The sequence below is a fragment of the Agelaius tricolor genome, unplaced genomic scaffold, assembly GCF_023055355.1.
Source record: "Agelaius tricolor isolate 1412-34295 unplaced genomic scaffold, bAgeTri1.0.p SCAF_11, whole genome shotgun sequence".
Lineage (NCBI taxonomy): Eukaryota > Metazoa > Chordata > Aves > Passeriformes > Icteridae > Agelaius > Agelaius tricolor.
Genome location: NW_027269271.1, coordinates 28654018 through 28679498, shown reverse-complemented (window position 1 = coordinate 28679498; position 25481 = coordinate 28654018). Strand labels below are relative to the sequence as shown.

The window sequence follows — 25481 nt, the reverse complement described above, 5'->3', positions numbered from 1 at the left end:
TTAAATAAGGTTTCAGTTGTGCAGGTGTTTGTGCTGCTTCTGTGTGTACACAGGAATTAAACTTTCTGTCAGTGCTCTGGATGATACAAACCCAAACCCAAATCCTTGGAAAAGCAATGAGTTTTAATGCCAGTGGATTTAATTTTTGTTGTAACCAGCTCTAGGAAATACTGGAAATCAATTCAGAGTCATTCATCTGGTGAGGCTTCTTATTTCACCATGGAAAATCTGAGCTCATCATTGTATTTTCTCTCCCTCAGAGACTCCTTCAGCAGGATGAGCCTTCGCAAAATGGAAATCTAAACGAGTTAAAAACCAAAATAAAAAAAAAAAAAAGCACTTAAAAATTTAAGGTTTTGAAAAGAAAAAGAGCCTTGTTATCAGCGCTGGGAATCAAAGAAGTTTTATTGTGAAATAAAACTTGGACTTCATCCTGGACATCCCACACACCTCTTCCTCCATCAAAGTGTTCAGTGGCCAAAAAATCATTCTGAAATGTCAAATGTAGACTTCTCAATGTTTGAAAAGAAAAAAACCCATCATGGCAGTGGTATCCAGAGTATTGGTGATGAGCTGTAAAGTTACCTGTTTTTTAAGGCATTTTTATGACTCAAAGGTACACTAAACGCATTTACCTTTATTTATAGCATTACCTAATGTTAAATTTATTTTACTTTTAGTTCCTATATTTAATTTATATTAGGACCATACGCAAATGCATTTTGGAAGTTTTTAATGTAGTGATGATGCTGATGGTTATTTTGATGGTACTATTAAATATGTGAATGTTTACACTTTAATTCCCTGTGCATTGGACTTCAGGGCTCAGCATCCTTGGGGAAAAGGTTCAGAGCAAGGTAAGTCATGGTAACATTAATTAACAGAGTGCTGATTGTTTGTTATCCCTGTTCTTTTGCTGCAAACAAAAAAAACCCCAATAATTCCACCTCTAGCCAGCAGCAGATGGAGGCACAGCTTGGTACCCCTTCACCTCCTTCAGTCCAGCAGGGGAAGTTTCAGCTTCACTTGTGTGTGTGTTCATGGACATCTCCACCAGCTGGGAGGTCCCAGCATCTCCTCACCCCTGGGATTAGCAGTGTCCATGCAACTAAACTCATTTTATGTCATTTTTTAATTATAGCCTAATTTCACAGGGCAAAAAACCCTAAAATGGTGTCACAGTTTAAAAGGGTACAAAGCATTCTTTGCATTGCTGTTTATGTGAAGAAAGATGTTTTACAGCAGATATTTTGGGGTCTAACACTGCACTTTGAGGAAACATCAGATTTGGAGCTGAGTCCACAACTCCTAAATCTTGTCCTTAATATTTTTCCTCTTTGTGGTGAACAAAGTCCTCTGGAAGAAGTGGTGTGTGATTAAACACAGTTATTCTCTCCATAAATACCTAAATATGCATAAAAAACCAGATATACACACAAAACCTAAATTTGATAAACATACTCTTTATATATATAAAAAATAGAAGGAAAAATGGGTTTATACTTGAAGTGCCCCCTTCTGCAGCAGCACTGAAGTTTAGGGTGGGGAGGGTCTTTTTTCCCTTCCTGATATTTATTTTAGGTTATTGGAGACTTCTCCCATGCTCTCTTATCCCATCAGCTGCACAGTTGGGATGCTTTGTGTGCCAGGCTCTGCAAGGTTCCCTGGACAGAATAATCCTGAATTGGTTCTGTGTCACACCTGCATGGAGTTCTCTGCAGAAGGAAAACTCCAAGCTTTTCATGGATATTCCAAAGCTCTTGCAAAGCTCAGGGGTGCTGACAAGGCCTTGGAGGTGCTACAGGAGTCAGGGAAATCTCAGAATGGAAAATTATAAGGAAGGAGGGAAGGGCTTTGGAAGAGATTTACAGGAAGAGGCATTAAAAATATTTACACAGTGCAAACAAATCCCAGGAGCCATGAAAGGATGAAACTTTAATTTACAGCAGTTCTTCTCCAGGACAGGAGTTACAAGCAACAAGTTCAGGGGGGTGGCAAGTGGTGCTTGAGTGAATATCCCAAAAATCCACCCCCAGTCCCTCTCCCTGTGCCAGAGGAGGGGTTTTCATTCAGCATCTTCCAGCTAAGGCTGTTTTCTCTTCAGCTGCCACAAAGAATCTCCTCCCAGGCTGTGCTGGGATGATGGAAGGCAGCTGGGTCTTCCTGACATCCTATTTTGGTGTAAATAATGGTATTTTGTTTCCTTGGAACATTCCTGCTGCTGCAGTTGAGTGAAAAAGATGAAGTCTTGCACCAGGTGTGGAAAAATAAACTTTCATTTGCAGGCTGAAATTCAGCAAAGCCTAAAAAATTGCATTCTGTAATGGGATTGGGCTGCCCTTGCAAGGTAAGATTACTGATATTTTTGTAATGTAGCTTTTTTCTGGGTTAAGATTCTGAAATTATTTATTATTATGGTGCAATGCTTTGGAAAAGGGAAAGTGTATTTTGTTATTGCAGATTTTTTTTTATGCTGCAAAATCAAGGCCTGTACAACATTCAGAGGTCAAACCTAACATGGAAAATACACTAAAAGAGATTTTTCCTGACTTAACCTCCATGTTTATACAACATTATAATAAAAGATAGTAAAAATTAAGTATTGCAGAATTAACTAGGCAGAGGTTTTTAGGGGTCTTCCTGTAAATAAATTAATTTGTAGTGGAAAAAGGTGAAATATATCCAGGGCATGCTCAAAGCCTGCAGTGACATTTGGTGTCATTCCATCCATCCTAGGACAGACTGAACAATCCCCCTATTGTGAGTCAGATTTGTTAAGATCTTAATGCCCAGTTTATAGGAGTCCCCTTCAATTCTCTGACAGACAGTCTGGGATTTTCACCTCTAGTATTTAGGGCAAATGTTTTTGGTTTTGCAATGTTTCCCCTTAACCTCACACCTGTAGTCAAAAAGTACCTTCAAATTAGGAGGTACTGTCCAAGAACCAGCTAAAAACCACAGAATGTATTCTAGAAGCACTTTAGTTCTTTTAAGAACATTCCCCAGCCTTTTTCTAACTGTTCCCAAAGCCCTTTCCCTTTCTGCTTTCCCCTCTCCAAACACAACAGGCTGATCTGCTTGTCTCAGATGCGGATCATAACTTTTTTATTTCATATGTACATTCTTAACAAAGCGTCAAAGCCAAATCCTCTCCTTTCCCCCCAGTTTCAGTGAGCTCCAGGTACAAATTAACTTCAGTTAGAAAGTCACCACTAAGTTCCCAACCACCCCAAACAGAGATGCAGATTTGAGGGCTTCACTCTTCAAAGTACAAAATTATTTTAATTACACTACACTCTGCCCCTGGTTTGAAGTATTAATCACACCTATTTACACTTTGCTCATTAACACCTATGCACCAAGATGCAAATTAGACCAGTCAAACACTTCCATGAATTCAGTTCCCTCCAATGCTTTGGACAAGGTTTTCAGACTTTTCTTTGTGCTTCAAGTTGCAAGGAGCAGGAAATAACGGGAGCAGGAGAATGAACCACGTCCATTATTCAAAGACTAAATATGAAGTGTTACTTCCCAAGTTACAAAAATACACAACTTCTGATGAAATTTGCTAGTTAATATACATTTACTCCAGGGTATGAATACAAATAACTTTTATTTAAAAAAAAAACCAAAACCAGGGAAAAAAAACAGAAAAAAAGGGAAAAAAAAAAAAAGCTAATAATACAACAGGCATGTCTGAGACCTAGAGCTGCATTAAAACCACTACTGGGTGCTGTAGGCATCGTTTAGAATCTATACAAACTGGTATTTCTAAAAGGTCAGAGCACTATTCTCCAGCAGAAAAGTTACAGTGTGAGTCGAGTCCTATGTCATGTTTTGTTAATTCAAGTCGAGCCACTGGACACCGAAGGAAAAAAAGACCAGAAAGATGAAGAATCAGTAGCTTCAAAAAACATACAGCCGTTGCTTCCAGGTAGTTTGGATGCAAATCAGAGCCAGAGGTGTATGCAAATCCCAAATATTTACAGTCCAAGTACAGCATCACTCTACAATTTTCTTATAAAACAGTAGGTAAGGAGTCGATGTAGATGACGACGTCGGAGAAAGAGAATTCAGGAAGTCCTTTTCCTCTGTGACCTTCACTTCGGAGTCATCGAAGAGCAGCCACTTGCCCTCGTACTCCTTGAGGCTCTGGAGCACACAGAGGGCTTTGTTCTCCAGAGCTTTGTTCTCCAGAGCTTTGTTCTCCAGTCCGTTGGCCGCCAGCGCCAGGGGCTGGCCCTGCTCCGCCCGGGGCTCGGCGCTGGGCTCGCCGCGCGGCTCGGGCGCCACGCTCGGGAGCTTCTCGGGGTTGGGCTGTTTGCTGGCACACAGCTCGCAGTCAGCCTTGCTCTTCTGCCCCCCGAGCAGTCCCACGGCCTCCACGTTCTTCTTGCCCAGCACCTTGAGCCTGAAGGAGACCTCGCCGTCGTCGTAGTCCTCGGCCACGGCGCGCGCCTCCTCCTCGGTCAGCGGCTCCGGCTTGAGCGCGGCGGCGTAGGCCGGCTCGGGCAGGAAGGTGCCCCTGTCCAGCTCCAGGCTCTGCAGGTCCGTCACCTTCACCGAGGCCGTGTAGTGGCCGCTGCTGATGGTGATGCCGCTGTGCATGACCACGGCGAAGAGCCCGTAGGTGTCGTTGGTGGGCCGCGTGCTCCACTCCTCCAGCGACAGCCTGAGCGGCGTCAGCAGCGGCGTGTTGATCTTGGACAGGCCCCCGTAGCAGTCAAACCTGCCGAGGGACACAGCGCTCACACCTCCTGCCACAGCAGCTCCCACACAGCACTTCAGCTGGCCCAGAGGTGCAGCCATACCCTTCCTCCTCAAGGATATGGATGAGGGGAACTGCTCCCTGCTCCCCTGGCCCAGCACCAGCACCCCAAGCACCTCCAGTCAGGAAAGGTATTTTTATGACTGTAATGTTAAATCTTACAGCCCAGAAACTATAAATTTTAGCTGTTTCTGAGATCCCATTTTTCTAAAGTATCAGCTAAAGATAACTTTTAAATAGTGATGATACAGGTTCAGCTGATTGTTATCGCTCCTGCTCCTATTTCTGCACAAACACTCCCTTCTCTCTCTCACCATCCTGTTCAAAAAACAAACCAAAAACCTTTTCAACAGTCAAGGCTGAACCAAGCAGGGTTGGGTTTGTTTTTTCCTCCTCCTGAAAGAGTCATTTACTAAATAAAGCATTACTTATTTTACTTTCAAGTAGCTTTAATATCACTCAGAGATGGTGACTAATTTTCCTCAGCTCCCCTCAGTGCACTGTAGCTGTGCCAGTGGTGCTCACCTGGGATTCTTCTCTAGCTATCCTGTGGCATTCTAATTTTTCAATCAATTCTGTGGCTAATTTACTTTGGAAAAGCCTCCTAGTATTCCATAAATATTCAGTATTTCATTCTCAGCACACAAATTTACCAGGAGGGGAAGAAATCCTTTCATTATAAGGATCTTCTACAGAGTTTAAAGAGAAAGTCAGTGTTGGGATTTCACTGTGCATCAGCCTCCTTGTGATGCTGCTCTTGATGACTTGCACATTGCATCAGCCCAGATCAATTAACCCCTTTATTTAACAATAGGTTGTGATGCCCTAATAAATTCCAGGGATGACTCAAAGTCTTACTCAACTGTGAGGGTGTTGCAGGGAAAAATACTGGGGAGTACAGACAAGCCCTGTAAAACTGAGGTTTCCAAGAGCTCACTGCTCTTATCATAGGAATAAATAACTTAAATCCAAGGAAACTGCAGCCATGGCATAACTGCAGTTATGATTATTGTTATCCTGGATTTAATTTTGGTTCTGCTTCACTCCTGTTCAGAGCCACGAACCCTGAGACACAGAAATAAACACAGTGACACACACAGATCCTCACTCACTCCAGTTCAGTGAAACCTCACTTCAGACCTCTCTCACCATCACATTTCACTCCACCAAAAAGAACACAGAAGAGCACAGAATCAGAAATAATGAAACTTGAATCTTCTGAAAATCCCTATTAGCAGCAGCCAGAAATAGAGATATTCAGAAGAGAGTCAAGAAACACAGAACTGCTGGCTGATCCCTGGATTACAAATCCAGTTCCACTCAAGCACACTGGGACAATCATATTCACAGAAAACAGGAAAAAGCAGGCTCTACCTTTCTTCTCAATGAATCCAGCATCAGAAAGATTTGGAGAGGAGGAAATAAGAGAGGAAATCTTTTCCTATTAGCTTTTTGTTCTTCTTAATGATAAGAATCTGAAGACAGAAAAATTGCATGCCAAGTACTCTGCCTGCTCTGACTGATGCACTTCAAACACATCAAACCTGATTTCTGCAGCCACATATTTTGAGACCATAAATTAGTGACATTTTACCCACTGCACTGAATTTCACAGGACAAAAAGCTGGTTTTCTCACAGATTGTTAAATTTCTATAGTGGAAATGCTTAATTACGTGTTACCAGTTAACAAATTCCTCCTAAGCAGCTTCACAGCCTGCTCACACATGGCCTGGCATTTTTCCCCACACACACACTTGCCAAAGAGAATGACTCCTCCCCAGGCAAGGAGATTTTCACACTGGCTGCTTTATTTTAAAACAAAACACTTTGCAAAGCAGCATCTAGAAAAGATGAATAAAATCCCTATTAACTGCAAATATTTACAGTACCCTTCACTTCTCGTTTGTTTACAACTCAGTCACCAGAGAACTCAGTAGAGCAAAACTGAGCAGACCAGATTCCCAAATTTCTGTGGGAGCTAAAAGTTGACTGAAGATTCTTATCTTAAAAATTTTTTTGTTTAAAGCCAGTAGAAAAGTTTGGTTTTTTAGCAATGACAGGGTTTTGCCCAAGAGAAAACATCCAACCCAAAAATCAAGAAACTCTTTATTCTAAAGAGTTTCAGCTTCATCACAGGTTTCTCTGTCAGGTTTTCCACTCTGACTTCCTTAATCTCTGACTGGTAGCCCTTGGCAGAAAATTTCTGGAAGAACTGAGAGGACACATGAGGAAAACCACAAGAGACTGGATTCACTCTGACCTGGAAACTGGTCTGAGTGTTTTGGTGCAAGGAGCTGAAGCTGGCCAGCACAGAAGAGGTGAGTGAGGCAGGAGAGGATTGGTTAACTGCAGGTCCTTCCTCATGGAAACAAGAAAATAGGAAATACAGGAGCAAATGGAGGAAAATTTTCATGTTTTTTACTCAACTGTAATGATTTTTAAGTGTGCAGCTCTAAGTAAGTATATACAAATCAGTATTCAAGTAAATATTGTGGAGATCAATGAAAAGACAATTTTGTATGTTATGATTCTGGACTTGTATGGAAAGACAGTGCAGAGACAGAGGAAATTTCCTTTCTGCTTTGTCAGAAACCTGGATATTCCTGTACAGTGCTGTAGGGATGGATTTTTCTTTGTTTACTCTCATTTGAGAGAAAATCTCTAAATTCTTAAGTATTAAAAAAAAGATAAAGAACACTCCCACAACTTCTTTCAAAATAGAAGGATTGCTACAATTACAATACCAAACTGATTGCTTTGTAATTGAATATCAATGATACTGATACTACTGTGTTTACAAAGTAATTGATTTTTTTTTAAATATTAGCTCTTTAAAACGTTTACCTGATTTTTTTTTTCCCCAAAATTTCATGTTTACAATCAAGTGGAGACCAAAGTCTGCTTAAAGGAATTGGTCAATTTTGGAGTAACAAGTGTTGGCTCTTGAAAGTGTGTTAACTCCTGATTATATTTTTTTTCCCCACTAACATTCATCTTTTTAGTATTCACATTCAGGCAGAGAGAACATCAGACCACAAAATGCAGATTTGTTCTCATTACTTGTTGTGGTAAAGCACTTAAAGCTGCCTCTGAACTCAGAGTTTATTTACTTAAAATTTAACTATCCCTTTAAATAGGGGGATATTTAAAGTAAATAAAGTTGTAAGAAATATCAGGTTGTTCTAAAAGTAGAGCTAAAACATTTTGTTAAGGAGTCTCCTAAAAGTCAATTTTTTCTGGAAATAATTTCTGCCACTACCTGGAACACCACAAAGCCTTTATGGCATTGGGGGCTTCATCCCAATCTGGGAATCTTCTGGAAATACTCCAAAGCATTTCCAGCTCCTGGGCTAAGACCTCCCTTGCTGCAGGACCCTGTTTGGTAAGACAGGCAATGCATACTCACTCCAGGCCACTGGCAGCAAAGCACTTCAAGTGAATTGTGATCACTTCGGGCATTTTATCGAACAAGAGGCTGCGCTCCGCTTCCGTGTAGTGGTGGCAGTTCTCACAGAAATATTTGTCCTCTCCCACAATCCTCTCCACTGAGGCAAACTGGGAAATTGCCCACTTCAGAGTCTTTATTTCTGTTTTTGGCTCTGGAGAAACTAGAAAAGAAAAATCGCTGCATTCACAGATCTGCCAATATTTATATTTCCAACTCATCCCGCCAGAAGAGCAACAAAACAAAATATGCCAAGTTCAGACCACTCCAAACCTGCAACGCTGCAAAGAACACTCAGTATGTGTGAAATATGTGATGTATTCCCATCTTTGGAGCATTTCAGGAAGGGATGAAAACATCCCTTATTGGATGTCATTACTCAAAATTAGGATTTTCCCAAAGCTCCTTTCAGATCACACAATTTTGTTGCCATGTCTGGAAATGGAGAGCTCGTATGAGACCAGAATTTCACTTATTAAGGCAAACCCCCAAAATAACCAGAAAGTTCCCTCTCACTTCTTGCATTTTGCCTCCCCTGCCGCCCTCACGCTGCTGACAGGATCACCCGCTGTCGGCAGCACCTCACATATGAACACCACCCCACACATTTTCCTTTGAATCCTTCAGCAAAATGGGGAGCAAAAGCAGGAAAAGCTGCTCCAAATTAAGTCAGTGGCAACTAAAATTAATTCCTTTAAAATTCTCAATTTCAAGATGTGTTTTTGGCACGCTTCCTTTTGAAAATAGCTAAAAAACTGCATATAGATCAATAAAATTTGTGAAAGAGACCACATGACTAACATTTACAAACATAATACGAATGTTATTAAAATAACAACAATCTAAAATACTAAAATTTTTTGAGTAACTAAGAAAAAAACCCAGGATTTTTGTTTCTTTTATTTCTAAGAAAAAATGCAAATATTCCTTATAAAAAGAAGAAATGTAAATATTTCTTATAAAAAAGAAGAAAAGGCAAAATTTCTTACCCAGAAAGAAAAAGGAAGACTTAAAAAAAAAAAAGGAAATACCTACTCATAAGCAGGAAAGCAGGTGCCTAAGTGAGAGATTGTAGGCAGTCCAAGCTATGTGTTAAGATCTGGAACAATTTGAATATTATCTGGATCTGCCAACATTATCAGCACTATGTTTCCAAAGTCTAAAGTTAATCAGGACAGGAGATAACAGCCTCTAATTTTAGCCAGCACAAACAGGAGCCATGCTCCTTCCTAAACTGCAGCCCTGTCCTTCCCCACGGCTGGCTGAGGCAGGAACCTCACAACCCTTTTTTTTGGAGGGAATTACTTACTTTCAGAACTCTCTTCACTTTTAGAAAGCTCATCTTCTTGCACTGGGACACTGATGTCCTGAAAATCCTCCCTCCTCTCCGTGAAGCACTCGCACTCCAAGCACCTGGTCCTCAGCACTAACTGGCCCTGGAAGAGTTTCTCCACCAGCTCGAAGACAGCCAGCTCTGTACCTGCAGAGAGCACAAGGCACATCCCTGAGCAAGGGGCACTGCAGAGACCCTTCAGAACCTGGTTATCCTCACAAAATCACTGTTAAACCATGGCCTTTAGGGAGCTCTGACAGGAATTCAAAAGCAAAGCAAATCACGAGCAGTTTTCATGGTATCAGCTGCTTGTAAGTAAATAAGGACCCTCTGTCTCCTGGGCCTCAAACTTTAATTTCTGTTCTAAGATTGGGTTCTTGTTTTGTGCTTGAAGTGTGACAATGTCACATTCTGGAATATTTGGCTGCCATCAATGCTCTGGCTCCTCAGCATGGACTGCTGAGCTCCTCAAGGAGCACCACATGGAGGGGCTGGCCTGGTTTCTGTTCATTCTCAGTCCTCTCCTCCTTCCTAAATTTATCGGCCAGTTTTGGCCAAATCTGCAGAAGAAATGCAGAACTCAAAAGGCTCTTCATTCCTTCAAATTTTTATAAAAAATTGGTAGGTGGAAAGTTCCAAATTAGTACGTACTGGATTCATACTGAGGCCCTTCCCTCAACATGTATCTTGTTTCATTGACATAAACAAAATCCAGACCTGCCAGCCAATTAGCATTTCTAATTGGTATCTATTAGATCTAAATAGATTAGATCTTTAATACATCCTGAGTCCTTCCTGGTTCTTGGGAAGGTTGGAAATATGGAAAGATTAAGGGAAAAAGAGGATACTGTGTGTAAAACCATAGCTAGTGGTGTTTGGTTCTGCTTGCTCCTGCCAGAAATATCCCTTTACATCTCAAATCCACTTGCTCTTTTCTATGGATGACAAAAATTAGTGGTAAATACAAACCTGGTAATATTCAGCCTTTTTTATACATATTGTACAACAATTACAGAATGTTAAGAGAAATGCCTCGAGATCTAAGCTAAACAGGTCAAATTCTAAAAGAAAAAAAAATTACAAACACGTATAAAAATAAATTATCTTTCCTAAAAATCATCTTCAATTCCTGAAAAATCTAAATTTGTGTTTAGAGCTCTGCAGGCTGTGCAGTCTGAAGGCTGACTTCCCACGCACTGTACTTTCTTAATCCTACTAATTTTAAGCCCATCCACTTGTGCACCAACCTTCCTTTTTTGGTTCTTTTTCAGTTCCTTTTCCATGATGGCTTTCCACAGGAGATGCTGGTTCATTATATTCTTCTTTACTGTCACCATTTTCACACTTGACAGCTGACTCTTCGAACTCACAGTCATATTCTTTCCCTGGCTCTTTGGATCCCAAGTTTGTAGTTAACTTTCCTAGACTGTAAAATTTGGACAGGATACTGGGCTGTTTGCAGGAAGATTTTAACCAGTTTAACCTAAGGCGCGACTTTTTCTGCGTGGGCTTGGCGCTCTCGCTCTCCCCGGAACACTTGGCGATGGCGTCCGTTTGGTTTTCCATCTTTTCTCCCGTGGCTTTCCTCTTGGACCTGGTTTGTCTTTGATTTTCTTCTGCTGCAATTTGCTCTTTTGATACTTTGGATTTTTTCTTGGCGTTGCCGCCCTCGGCGTCGCTTTTCCTTTTCCCGTTTCCCTTGAGCAGCTTCTCCTTGGCCGCGTCTCCGCCTTGGCTGCCCGGGCTGGGATCCTCCTCCTCAGCAGGGCTCACACACCCATTGCTCTCGGAGTTTTGGCTGGGTTTCTCCTCCACTTTAGCTGCAGGCTCTTCCACAGGCAGTTTGTTCAGCTCTTCCTTCTTCAGCAGCTGGCAGGTTTCCTGGATGTTCCCCAGGATACACTGCAGCACCTCCTGGGCATCATGCTGCAGGTACCCTTCGTACATGGGGTTCAGCTCTCTGTGCAAAGAAAAGAGCAAAAAATGAGGGTTTGGTATCCTCTGCTAACTGGGGAATGTGATTTGAGACTGAAATCAGGGATTTAGAAGTCATGGAGGATCATGTGTCCTCTCTGTCACAAAGCTGGGGGAAGGTTCTGCCTTAAGGATTTACACACACCCAGCACTGGAGCTCCTCAGCTCCAAGGGGATCCTTCCCATCCCTGGCCAGGCTGGACAGGGCTTGGAGCATCCTGGGATTGTGGGAAGTGTCCCTGCCCATGGCAGGGGTGGAACTGGATGAGCTTTAAGGTCCCTTCCAACCCAAACCTCTCTGTAATTTAGTAACACTTCTGTACCTAAGCACTGTTTTAAACCCTTTCTGCATTACAGTCTTACAATTTATTTTCAAATTTCCAACGCCATCGACCTTGCACCAGCCTCTAAGGCTGGGCAATGTAATGACCTGGAAATGTCAGGACAGAATTCTGCCAGCATTTGGGGGATTTGTACCTGAGGGTGTTCAGCAGCCTCCGGGGCTGCGTGGCCAATTCATCCGTGTATTTCTCTGGGTTCAGGAGAAAACTGGCTTGGAGCTGCTCAACTGAAAGGATCAAGGAGTGCAAACTGCAGATGAGTTCATAACTTGCCAAGGGATCTTCTTTACAACTTCCCTGCAATGACAATGCAAAAGGAATAAAAACACTTGCAACAGGTACATCGGTCACAAATTAATATTTTTCTCTCCTCCCCTCCCTTGGTTTTCTATATTTGGCTGAATTTTTTGTCTGCTATGGGAGGCAGGTGGGTTTCAGAGAGTATTTTGGTTTTTTTTTCAAGTAGGAAACAAACATAAAAGCCCAATTAACCATTGGTTTAAAATCCCAAACCATCCTTGCCCAAACTCCCATTTCCATCAGCTCCAGGCACTGTTTCATAATTATCTTTGTGCCAGAAGCATGGTCAGGTATCTTCCTCAAATTTCTTCTGTTAGACTTTAAAACTTGTGCTAAAGTTCAAAACAACTCAAATACATCTTCACCTGAAGTAACAGTGCAGAAAACAATGCTGAAAAGCTTCTTTAGAACAGAAACCAGTTACATTTTCCCTGCATTCAGGACAGCCTCGCTTGCAAGGTTACAAATTAAGAACACGTGGGGATTTGTTACCTTTTCTGCCTTTTGCTCTCCTTCATCCTTTGAAGATTCTCTTTTCTTTGAAATGATGTTATATAAATGTTTTACTCCAGTTTTAAAACCAGGACAAAAATATAATACCTGAAAGCAACAGTTGAAAACACGAGAATAACTGGAGTAAGAAGTTATTCCACACATAAATGCACATTTATAATCCACACAGCTCTGCACCTCCCCAGGCACACAAAGATCCAGGATTTTTCACAGCAGGGAGGAGCCCTGAGTATGGAAACTGAAGAATTTCCCAATCAGGACAACCACAGGGCACACATTTCCTGCAGCAGCATTTTTATTTCCCTGCTGTAATGAGCTGCCCTTTTCACTGCACCCCGAATAAAGCAATTTCCCCCATTTGTGCTGGAGCAGAATGTCCATTTTGGAGCCCCCCTGGCCATGGCCTCACCTGCAGGACACTGTTCAGGTAGCAGGTGTTGCCCAGGTTGTTCAAGCCCACAAAAGGCAGCATGTTGTCTTTTTTCTCACAGCTGACAAAGGAGGGGGGCTGTGCTGCAGGAACCACCTGGTCACTGGGAAACAGAGAAATGGGGTAAGAGACACTCTGGAAAAAGAACTCCTTCATCCCTCCCCACCTCAGAGGATTCAGCACTGAGAAATGCAGATCTAAACCCTGCAAAAGTGTGTCTGAATTCACTCTGACTCCTCAGCAACCCACCCAAAGCCACACAGGAGGAAAACCTGCTCTAAGTTCCAACACATCAAATAGCAGGACACTGATTTAATGGATCAAAAATTTCATATTTAGATACTTTTGTATGTTCTTTCTTCATTCATAACATGCCTAGAATATATTCTTACGTTGCTCCAGTCATGTCACTTTATTTCTAGATGCAAAGCAAGAAACAAGAAAAAAATCTAAAAGAAGAAACCAATAAACCTGACACACTATACACTGATTATCATTATTATTAATTACTGATAGCAGTGATTAATACACTGTAATAACACAACAGAAACAAATTTTAAATCTCCAACTATTTCTAACTGACCACAATTTTCTTTACCCCACTTAAATCCCTCACCAACAATGAAACAGATTTGCTCAGGGCCTGAAAAGCCCCAGTGAATGACAGCCAACCCCACAACTAAACATCCTACATATATGCATTAAAGCTCACCTTGCAGAAAATTTAATTTTAATATAAATAGTTCAGTGACACAATAACTACTGCTATTAACTTGAACCAAAAGCAAGTTTTTTTTGACTGATCTCAAAGTTTGTGCCAACTAAACACCAAAAGAAAAAAAAAACCTTGTTTTCTTAGAACAGTTATTAGAAGTTGGTTACAGTGACTAAATAGGTTTTAAAAACTAACTTCAGCACGCGATCCCAAAGTTTGTGCCAACTAAACATCGCCGGTGCGGCAAATCCGCTTTCTCAAAACGGGAATTGGTCCCAGCCATGAGTTGGCTCAGTGTGCCGAGGCCGCCCGGACGTTAATTTAACGAAAGCGCGTGGTCATTCATTTAATTAAAGCGCACGTTAATTCATTTAATTAAAGCGCACGCATGGAGCGCGTGCTGCAGCGCGTTATTGCTGCGAGAACACGAAAGCGAAAGGAGCGGGGAAGGAAGGCAGGCAGGATGGGTGGAGGGAAGGATGGAGGGAAGGATGGAGGGATGAGCCCGAGCCCGCCGCGGCGCCGCCACACAACTTCTCCCGCGCGGCACTCACATCTCGGCGCCTCGGAACTCCGCGCCCTTCGGCTCATTTTCCTGCGCCTCGATGAAATCCAGCACTCGCTTCGCCTCCTTCTTCTGAAAGAGCTTCAGCGACAGCCTGTTCTTCTTGGAGGGGCTGGCCCTGGCGCTGTCGCCGGGCAGGACGCCGGGCATGGTTCCTGCGGGGCGCGGCCGGGGCGCTCACACCTGGCGCGCACACACACACACACGCGCACACCAGGCGCCATTTACTCCCCGAGGGGGCCGAGCGCGGACCCGCCGCCCCCCGCCCCGGGCTCGGGCCGCCCCCCCGCGCCCCCCGCATGTTCCCCGCGGCCGGCGGGGCCCGAGGCCGCGGTGCGGCCGCTCCCCCTCACTCACCGCTACATGCCGGCCCCGCTCCCGCTCGCCGTTGCCATGGAGACCGCGGGGACACCGTCAGCGAACTTGGCGCGTTTTTTTCCGCGCGCCGACGAGGACCCCCCCGCCCCGCGCGCGCCCCGCCTCGCGCCGCAACCCCCCCGCCCCGCCGGCGGCCGCCCCGCGAGAACGCCGGAAAACCGAGCGCGCCCCGCCGGGGCAGGCCGGCGGGAGAAAGGCATGACGAGCGGCGGCGGGGCGTCTGCCGGGAGCCGGCGGACAGAGCGGCGGCGGCTGGGGGTCGGAACTACGCCGCCACCGGCCCCGCAAGGCCGCCGCCTCATCAGGCAGCGCGGCGGGCAGCCCGCTGTGGGTCCTGCCTGGGCGCGCGCGGGCGCTGGTAACGGCCCGGCCAAAGGGCTCGGGTTCGGGCTGTACCATTTGCGTGGGGAGAGCCTTCACCCCCCCCGCCGGCGGGAGGTGGATTGGTCCCGCTTTGACCACGCCCCCTGCGCGGCTCGACCAATCAGAGGCGGCGGCTCCGTTTCCCCTCACGCCCTGAGGGCCCGGCCCGCAGTGTCCGGAGCGGGGCCTTCCCGCGCTTTGCCGTAAAAACCGCACATCCCTGCGGGAATTCCCAGCGCTGCTCGGCCCCAAGGCCCCGCCGGCATGCCTGTGCACCCCACAGTGAATTGTAGTTATCACCGAGGCTGTTAGGGCTGCAAAACTGGCGGTTTAGCGGTCCGGAATGTGGGAAATGCTGTAAATTTCTGCATTCTGCTCTTTAAACTGGCCCCTCCAGGACCTCCAGTCTGTACATAAAGAATGCACATTGCTCATACATAAAGGTTTTCTAACAGGAAAGTTTATTCACGTGAGATACTTTATAGGTTTAGTTACATAACTGACTTTGGACAATACCCAGATCTGGGTTTTGGGGGGAATTACCCTAAATTTGAGCACTCAAAAGCTGAGGTTCCCCAGGACCAGCTGCTGCTGCCTCCCCTGAGCAGGGCACTCCTGTTAAACACTAAAGCAAACTGAACTCCATAAAAATCACCCTTTTTTTTTGCAGTCTTGCAATATTTTTAGATTTTTTTTTTTGCTGCTGCACAAATTAATTATTGCAGCAGGTCACTATGCCTAAATACTCATATGAATTATGGAAGGAATTGTGTATATTCCAAATGTGTATATTCCAACAGTCATGTCCATGCTCCTGCACAGGTTTTGATTTCTCTTGCAGGTAAAATTTCCATGTGTGCCTGCACATGCAGGGTTCACATACCCAAGGTGAATATATTGATTTATTTCCTTGGCCTGTGGGATGCCCAGAGCTCTCCAGAAGCTGTTGGGACACTAAATTCCCACTGAGCATGGATGGATTTCCCCCGCAGCTCTGCCATGTGAACTTTAGCTCCACTCAGCAAACACTGCCCGAGGTCCCTGCAGTTAATGGACACTCAGGACTACAGAGGCTCTTTTGTGTGAGACAAGAGTCTTATCCAGGTGGGTGGTGCCCCAAGGTCCAGGAAGAGCTTGGCTGATTAATAAAGTGATTAATTAAGTCTGTGTGACGCTGCTGGTGACGCCTTGTGCAGGCTGAGCTGGAGCAGAGGCTGGGCAGAGCTCCAGAATAAAGCAGGGATTTATTCCAAGCATCTCCTCCATGGATCCACCTTGGGCAGCACCAGAGCCCAGCCAGGCCTGCACCCAAGATGAACCAAAATGGCCCCAAAATGCACGGCCGGGCACGGGCTCTGTCCCTGGGATCAGTTCTGCTCCATCTGCACCTTGCAGTTCATTGTCCCATTCCAGCTTTAGCCCCTGCAGTCCCACCCTGCTTGTTTTTCTCTCTCCAGCCCACGGGGTTTGTGCTCTGGGGCTGAGGTTTGGATCATTTGTCCTTGGTGCCCAGCTGGAGCAGGAATTGTTTTGTCTCCCTGCTCTGTGCACAGAGCTCAGCATCCCCTGATGTGAGCTCAGACCCACACACTAAAGCAGCACAGAATGTGAAAATAGGAAAGCCAAACCTGAGGCATCAGTGGTTTGAGGCATTGGCTCAGGAGTCATTTCAGTGGCAGCTGGAGGGTGCTGGGCAGTCATTACACCTGGGGCTGTAATGAGAAAATCTGGGAGTGTTTGGGCCTTGGGGCTGGGTTCCAGGCTGGAATAAGCTCTGAGGGCAGGGCTCCAGGCTGGTGTGATACAGAGGTGCCCTGACCCTGGCTGCTCACCTCAGCCAAGGCTGCCCTGCCCAGTGTGTGCTGTGCAATCTGCTTCAGCAAACAGGAGAAAAGACTATTTATATCCAAGGGTTTTACAGGCTAAGTCCAGGTTAGGTAATTCCTCATTTCATGTGTTAGCTGAACTCCAGGTGTGCTCATGCCAAGGAATGCCTCAGTGACATCAAAGGGCCGAGATCTGGGGGTAAAGGCAGACTTGGGGACATTGCCAGGCTCATGGTTTGACTTTTCAGGGGCAGTAACCGAGTGAAGGAGGGAAGGGAGATGTTTGCAGAGCAAATTTGGGGGACTGCAAATGCACACAGCATTTCTCATGGTGGTGATGGGCTTTGCTCTGTGTGTTACATTTTTTTTGGCTAATGAAACAGCCAGCTCAGTTTCCATAGGTAGAATCATTATTTCAATACACAAATGCATCTGCCATGCTAGCAGTAAGCCCAACACCTCTCAGAATACTCACTCAGCACTCGTTTGGAACAGCTTTTCCTGCTCTTTTCCCACAGTGTGGGGACAATTCCCAAATGCTCCCTTTAAAGGGGTCTGTGCTGAGCTGTTGTGCAGCCCAGCAGGGCTCAAGGTCAGGTCTCCTTCCTGGATTTTTAAAATTAAAATGAAAACTTCCTGTTTTACTTTTTCTGCTGGTAATTTCATCTGATTACATATAACCCTGAGCCTGCTGTAAATAATTTCTCTCCCTTAATATACTCACAAATTGCTCCCTAATTCCCCATCATCATTATTTTAACCAAACCATGCATATGTCATTTTTAATTTCCACTCTAAATTAGTTCTCCCTGGCTTTGAGAGACAAAGCCAATATAATTGTGAGACATTCTGAGTGATATTTAAGCTTCCCCTCTGCCACCTGGATGGAAAACTGGGGTGAAATCTGAGCTGCAGGTCTGTCAGTTGATTGATTTTTTTTAATTAGGCAACACAGTCACACTTCTGCCTCTTCTTTCTTCCCTGTCACCTTTCACTGATGAGTTCATCAGCTGTAATCCCAGTCCAGGTCGTTGTTGTATCCAAAGTTTGGGGCACGGGGAGGAATCCAGGCAGTGCCAGCCCCTGGATGCCCAGGACAGCCTGCTTTGCTGATTCATTATAAAATGCCCCTGAAGCCATGATTGATTTATTTTCAGGAAGCAGGAGCTGCCCTGCTTGGGAAGAAGCTTCACCCACCAGCCTGACATGGAGCTGTGCTGCCTCAGAGACACCCACACAGCTCCATCTCAAACCTGCCATCCAGCAGCTCCTTCCCACCGCGGAAAAACCCTCAGCTCCCTCAAATCTCCTCTTCACCAGCCTCTCACCATCTCAGATTTTTATGCCCCCTCTTAAAATATGTCTCCCTGTCAGTTCTTAACGCGGGGAAATTTTTCCAGCAGGAAAAGGTTCTGTTTAAATGTAAGGAAATGGGGATTGTTTTTTTCTGTATCTCTCCAAACCCACAGTAACACCTAATTAAATATTGATGGCAGCTTAGCACGCTCCATAAAGGAGCTGTTGTCTCATGAAGCCTCACTCCATGCAGTAAAGGAGTGTTTCAGGCACAGGCCAAAGAGGGAGCAGGTGCAGGAGGCAGTGATTCCTTACGTAGGGTCCAATGTGCAAAATCAAATTATGTCCAATACTATGGACTTCACAGCCATGTGTTACAAAAATAGTTGTGCTGGGAGACCAGAAATCTTCACAGGCACGGCCAAAAATAACCACATGAAATGCCTGGAAGGAGCAGATTCCCCAGAGATGGGATTTCTGGAGTCCTGGAGGCAGCCTCCAGTACAGAGCACGATTCCCAGCAGGGGAAAACCTCCCCAACCTTTGGCTGTTGCTGAATCATATAAATCAATTTCCAGAGCCTGCAGCCATATCAGTGATAGGCCTATAAATCTGTCAGGGCCTGGTATTGTTAGAATTATTCTGTGAGTTTTGGTGCAGATTGTGTGCAGACAATGTGCTCTTTCAGCAGCCTTGGATCACACGGGCACCTCGGGGTGGGAATTTCTGCGGCCCACGCCGGGTAAAACTCATTTTATTCCTGAGGAATAGGACTGTTGGTCAAATTCCCCACACAGAAAAGGTAAGAAACCATTCAGACTAATAAGAATACTGACTATAATAGTCAGGACAGGACTGGCTTCAGGCACAAGGAATAGAAAGGAATATTTAGGGATTTTATTGTTTGGTGATCCCCACAGTTCATGCAGACTCTGTGCCCTTTCACAGCCAGAAACAGGAACAAATTGTCTGACTTGCTTTACTCCACAGGAAAGGAAATCTGACTCTTCCCACAGCAAGCAGCCTGGGAATGTCACAAACCCTGAATTATGCCTGCTTGACGAGCTACATCTGCTTTCAGAGCATCTCAGATCATTTCATAACCCTTCCTTTCACTTTGCTGCTGCTGCTGCCTCGGGGCACGTGGGAACAATTTGGCCCCTGCAGAACTCCAGTCCCTGTGAGAGCAGCACCTCTGCAGGGCTCTGGCACCCAAACAGGATGAGTTTGGGCAATTTGATGTCAGACTGAGGGGGTGAGGCAGCAGCAGAGCCACTGTCTTCTATCAGGGGTCAGGTCTTAGTTTGGGCCACAGAGCAGCTCGTTCCCACCTGGGCCTTACAGCAGCTTCAGCCTCTGCCAAGTAAAACCTGGCCCAAAACCTTGACCTCTGAGGCCAGCTGTTGTCTGGCATCCATAAAGATACAGACATTAGGGGAGGCAGGAAAGAATAAATCAGGAATTGCTACAGTTCTGTAAACTCCACGGACAGCCTGCAAGGAGCTCCTTTCTTTTCAGCTGCAGAAGGCAAATGTCAGCTTGGAGGCCTGAGCCACAAACCATGAGCTTGTCTAAGCACAAACCATAACAAGTTCCTCCATGTGGGAGAGTTTATAAGTTTGGAGGTCAAGGTATTTAGCCACTGATAGCACAGCCTTGGCTCTTGTTTATCTCCCTCCTAGGAGAAAACACAGTTGGATGTGATCTGTGAACTTCCTAGAGCTACATATGCATGTGTGATATCTCAGAAAATAGCAATAATTGCACCCATAATGTAGAGATAAAGTAGATTAATTAGTTCATAACGGTATAAACGTGTGCTTCTGAAAATCTGCCAAGGGCAAGAGGCTTCTGTGGCAAGGTCTGAAACAGAACATTTCTCCTCAGATCTCTCTGAAAGCAAAGCTGCAGAAAAAAAGGGGATGTTCTGTATGTGGTGCTGGTGCATCCTTAAGGGTGTTTCCCCCAGTTTTTGCCTGGCTGTGCATATTTTCTTCCACAGCTCACAGCCTGCTGCTCTGTTTGATATAAAAACAGATCCAGAGCTTCTCTGGTAGCAGAGGCAGTTTGCTACCAGGGGCTGGAGTCCACGTCAGAAGGCAGGTGCTACACTGCAAACCATAACCAAAATAAAAATGCACACAAAATCCCTCCCCATCTCCGTTCTCAGGTCGGCATGACATCGCACAGAGCTGTTACTCACTCCTGGAAGCACAGGAAGGAGAGAGCCCGACCTGCACATGCTTGCACCATCTGCTGGCAGCATCTCCACTGACAGACATTCCTAGAAGGGATTCTGGAATTCCTCATCCACACCTAGGGAGACGAGGCCACCGTTATAAAGGGTAAAGATTCAGGTGAGTGTTGGAGCCCTGGGTGCTGAGAATTTCAGACTTTCTGTGCTGCCAGGCACTGACCCCCAAGAGAAAAACACTGCATTGACCTGAGGCCGTGGAGAAGCTTCCAGAATGGAATGATGGAACTGGGATTGTGAGTGTGGAGTTTGAATAGAAGGGTGTGACATCACATGGGGGAAACTCAGAGTTTAAGGGTTTAGAATACAGTAATAAATATATAACACAAGATGGAGGTTTTAGGGCAGAGGCTGGTCCTTCTTCCTCACCTTCTTCTCCATGGGTTTGGGTGGTTTGTAAAGGCATAAAAAGTCCCCACTGGGGGCATGGGTGGTTAGGTATTGGGTTAAAAGTAAAAATAATTCAGGTGTCATTTCTTAATTGGACAGTTTATCCTTAAAAGGCCTTGCAGAGAGAGAGATGGGGCTCCATTTTCAGCTTGTGAGAGTGAAGTGCTGCAGAACTCAGGGTTTGTGAGACTGTGACAGAGATAAGAACTAACAAACATCTGAGTCCCAGCAAGAAATTCCATCTTGTGCATTTAATCCCCACCTTGGCAGGAGAAAAAAGAAGCAAATAGAATCAACAGGTGAGTACTTGTTTTTCTCCATAGCAGAGCCATTTCTGCCAGGTTTTAAGGAATTACACAGCAAAGTGACCCCAACACAGCCACCTCACAGGGAGCTGCAGAGCCTGTGCTGGCCTCATCCAGAACTGTGCCAGGTCTTGTCCCCAGCACAGAGCCATCCCCTTGGGAATTCCTGAACTCCCTGCTGGAATCCCAGCTGAAGAATGGGATCCTGTCAGATTCCTTGCCTATCCCAGAGCCTTGATATATGTACAAATGAAACACAGCCCTTTGTTACAGCCACAAACATCACCATGTGAGTGAATTAATGGCTCAAGTGAAAGTGAAACCTGATGAAAGCATTTGTGCTGTTGAGGTGAGCAGGGGTAGATCAGTTCCTCCTCCTGCCCCAGCCCTTGGTACCAGAGGAGGCTCTAAGTGGATCACAGGAGGGAGGTGTCCAGGAAAACCAACTTCTCCTCCTGCAGTGTGTGGAGCTCACAGCACCAAGAACATCACTAGATGCCCTTGCTTGGCTTTTAAAGAGAATTGGCAGTTTTCTAGCAGGTAACATCTTTATGCCTGCCAAGCCAAAAGGTCACATGTGGCCCTCCAGCCTGGAGGATGGAACTGGAGGATCTCTAGGGCTTCTCCAGGTGCAGCTCCTGGGGAGGATTACTGAGGAGTTGGCCCCTGAGTCATCAGGCACTGAACCACTGCTGAAGGGCAGGAGCTCCCAGCGTGGTGACTCAGTGGGAATCAGACCATGGAGCAGGGCACAAATGACACATGAGTGAAAATCCAGGAAACCAGAGCTAAGGCAGAGAACAGCTGAGCCTCTCTCTGTGATGTGAGTGGGTGCCCTCTCCTAAGAGAAGCAGCATCACAGTAAGCCCAGGGTCATGAGCACACACCTGTCCACAAGAGATTTATGGAAAAATGAGAACCACTTTACAAGGGACAACTGAGCAAAGAAATTCCCTTTGAGTAGATTTGGAGTCTGTCAATGGATGTGTGGGTTCCAGCTGTGGCTGTGCCAGGGCCACCTGAGCTATGAGCAGCAGCATTTCTTGTTCATTGCAGAATCCCAGACTGGTTTGGGTTGGAAGGGACCTTAAAGTTCATCCCATTCCACCCCTGCCATGGGCAGGGACACCTCCCACTATTCCATGCTGCTCCAGCCCTGTCCAACCTGGCCTTGGACACTTCCAGGGATCCAGGGGGAGCCACAACTTCTCTAAGCAACCTAAATACGTGAAGGACATAACAATTTCTTTTTGGGAACACAACTACAGCAAATTTATTTTGTGGTTTGATGTGAACATCACAAGGGTGATGTGTGTGCCACCTAAGCAAATGAAGTCTTTCCCATATCACTTTGGGGATCACAGGATGTGGCACAGGGCTGAATGAGCAGAAGGTTGGTTCCTGGAGGCTCTTTCTTCTCCTGGACACAGAGGTTGTATCTACACTCCACAATTTTTCCTGCCTGCATCCAGCTGGCTGGGATGTGTAGGGAAGCGCTGGGTCAGGGGTGTGAAAGGGGATGGATGCACAGTCAAGTTTCATGATAATCCTGGTTTGATCCATAAAACTCTCTCAAATGGAGCTTTGGAGGGTTGATATTTGTATTCCTGCAGCACCCAGATACTGGCAGAAGCATTTTGCCCCGTTCATGCTGCCAGCCAAAAGGGGAAGGCCACAGGCCTGGCAGGTGGATGGGGCAGGCTTTTGGCATTCCCAGACCATACAAGGCAGCTCTGTGAGCACAGCAGAAGTTTGCAGAGAATCTACAAAAATGGATGTTGGCACAAATGTGACATTCTATAGAACAGTAGTGATTCTGTACTGCCTTTCCAAAGGGGCTGCATCACATCAGCCCCTGCCCTGGCACTGCAGGCTCTGGACACAACATCAACTCTGTTTTCCTCCCAGCACAGGGCAGGAGCCTCTCCCTGCTCCTGTCTGGCTGCTCTTGGCAGCTGCAGGGCCTCCAGGAGGGTCCAGTCCCACCCCTGTGGGGAAACCACCTTCCCCAGGGAGTCCCTTCCCCATCCAAACCACCACCCACCCTCCCAGGCATTTGCCAGCCAGCAAAGCCCAGTGCCTCTCTTAAAAAACACACATAAAAGCTAAATCAGGTGGTGAGAGGCTGTAGGAAACCACATTCTTCTTGTTGTTCTTTCCTCCTCTTATAGTGACCTTTGAGAAGGAGCCCTTGGGCGGATCTGGCGCGCAGCGTTCCGGGCTGACCTCCCGCCGTGGAATTTCACCTAGTAATTTCTGTGGCACACACAAATCCTTGGAGGGGCTTGTCTGGCTTCAGAAGTAAATCTAAGTGCCTGTGGCTTGACAAATAAACAATCTGAAAGCGCTTAATGACTCACAACCTCGCCTAAGAATAGCTGAACTCTGCAGGATGGAAATTCAGCGCGGGGAGCGCGGCCCCGGCGCTGCCCGAGCGGGGAGCTGCAGGACACAGTGGGAGATGATGGGCAGGGAGAGGCTGTGGCTGCATTCCTGGTGTCCCCTCCCAGCTCCTGGCAAGCAGCATCTCGGAGGATTCTTGGATATTCGTGTGTATGAGCCACCTTGGAGCGCTCCCCAGATTCACCTAATCCGCTTTTAAACAAATTATCGGGTTTCGTTTGTGCAGACAGCAAAGTTCTCCTTGTTTATCCCGGATTGTTTGAAAGCTCCATTTATTCTCTGGGGTTAAAGAGGGGTCACACAAGTTAGCCACATCTCTGTATACATTTCCAAGCACCTACAGCTCATGGAAAAGACTCTTTTTCCTCTGGCTGTTGAGCAAGTAGAACTTCAGTGACTGAAAAGGGGAAATGGGTTTGGCTGTTTCCTCAAAAATGGGGTTTTTGGTAGTTGGTGCTTTTCTGAGGCACACTTACAGAAATGTGTGCTGTGAGCTGCCACCACAGCTTCTTACCCCCACATATACCTTTGAGCACTTTAATCTAACCCCAGGGAAAAAAGAACAAAACCAAGTTCAGCTGAATATCTGCAACCACAGGTGCTTCCTGTTGGTACCCAAAGCTCCTGCTGCAAAAGCCTTGTTGTTGTCAGTAGGGCTCGGGCATCATCATGGCTTTGGGATGAGCACAGGGATGGGTAATGGAAGGTGCACAGTCCCAGGAGCAGCAGGAGAGGTGCTGTATCAAGGCTACGGCTGCACATCAAAGTTGGTTTGTTGATCAGGATTGAGAGGAGAAAATAATGTCAGAATCACCTCCCCACCTTCACCAGCAAAAAAAAAAAAAACAAACAAAAAAACCCAACAAAACACAACCAAAAGCAATACTATGATCCCTCTCTTTTAGGCACTGCCAGAATACCCCAAGCAGCAGAGGCAGGGGCTGTCCTGGGAAGCCTGAAGGATCCCACACTTTCCCCTTAGTTGTCCATCTGTTGTTAGACTCCTCAGGAAATGTGTTCCTCCCACTCAGCACCTGAGCCCCTCACATGGAAATGAGAGCAGAGCCCCGCTCGCTCCTGAACAGGGTAATGGGATGTGTTATTCCTCCCTGTTTGCCAGGAGCATGGGCAGTGCCAGGAGGACTCTGGAATTGCTGCGTGGTTGGGCAGCAGTCAGAGCCCAACCCTCAGATCTGCCCCCGTGACGTTCCCAGTCAGAGTTTAAAGGTCTTTGGGTTCTTCTGGAAGGAAGGGGGGATCCCAGTGGGCCACATCCATCCCCACTGGATGCTGAGTTCCTGGCCCAGATGGAGATCATGCGCTGCCCCAGCATCCCTGGAGCTGCTGCTCTCCCACGCTCTGGAACAGCTGGAGCAGGGCTGGGATTTGCCCCTGTGTCTCAAAGACAAGGAACATCAAAAGCTTTACCTAGTGCTGAAGGAATTATTTGGCATCACTAAACTGATTTCTGCCTGTCCTCACTTGGTGCGGCTGGATGAGCACAGGGGATTGGGCACATGGGGAAGCTCAAAGCCTAAAACCCAAATTCCCTTTTCTCTGCATTTTCCATGTGATTGCATTGAGGAACAAGGGCCCGAAGTGAACCGGGCGGGGCTGAATGGCCGAGCCAGAGAACAGCTGGTGCAAAAACACTTCAACTTCTGCATCCCGAGCCCATCCCCGCAGATTTCCCTTCCTTCCCACCGCTCTCGATCCGCATCTGTGCAAACAGGATGAGCTACAAAAGTATAAATAAAGCGTTCAGCCGAATACAGCGGGCATGAGGGAAAGTTAAAAAAAAAAAAAATTCTAAAAAGCGGCCTCCCACATCAGGCGCTGCCCCTGGCGCCCGCTGTCCCGCCCGCAGCCCATTCGGGCCGC

At 46.1% G+C, this 25481-nt stretch overlaps 2 protein-coding genes across 15 annotated transcripts in view; one reads left to right on the top strand and one right to left on the bottom strand.

Annotated features, from left to right (window-relative positions):
• The window catches only part of DOCK7 (dedicator of cytokinesis 7), a 95790-nt gene extending 94990 nt beyond the window's left edge, over positions 1–800 (top strand). For all 13 annotated transcript variants that reach the window (XM_071436904.1, XM_071436903.1, XM_071436902.1 and 10 more), the window contains one exon: positions 261–800. In XM_071436904.1, the coding sequence (XP_071293005.1) occupies positions 261–303 (43 nt within the window). In that variant the 3' untranslated portion in view covers positions 304–800. The remainder of the gene's footprint in view (positions 1–260) is intronic.
• Positions 801–3088: 2288 nt separating this feature from the next.
• Positions 3089–14888, bottom strand: USP1 (ubiquitin specific peptidase 1). 2 transcript variants are annotated; one of them, XM_071436907.1, is made up of 9 exons: positions 14743–14888; positions 14375–14568; positions 13085–13208; positions 12655–12762; positions 11999–12159; positions 10795–11507; positions 9524–9694; positions 8176–8377; positions 3089–4729 (listed from the first exon to the last, which is right to left on the bottom strand). In XM_071436907.1, exons 2-9 carry the CDS (start codon positions 14533–14535, stop codon positions 4003–4005), a joined length of 2367 nt encoding a protein of 788 aa, XP_071293008.1. In that variant the 5' UTR covers positions 14536–14568; positions 14743–14888; the 3' UTR covers positions 3089–4002. The 2 variants fall into 2 exon arrangements, with proteins under 2 accessions (XP_071293008.1, XP_071293009.1); XM_071436908.1 differs by having other exon boundaries at positions 14375–14540; positions 14743–14882.
• Between the last annotated feature and the right edge of the window lie 10593 nt (positions 14889–25481).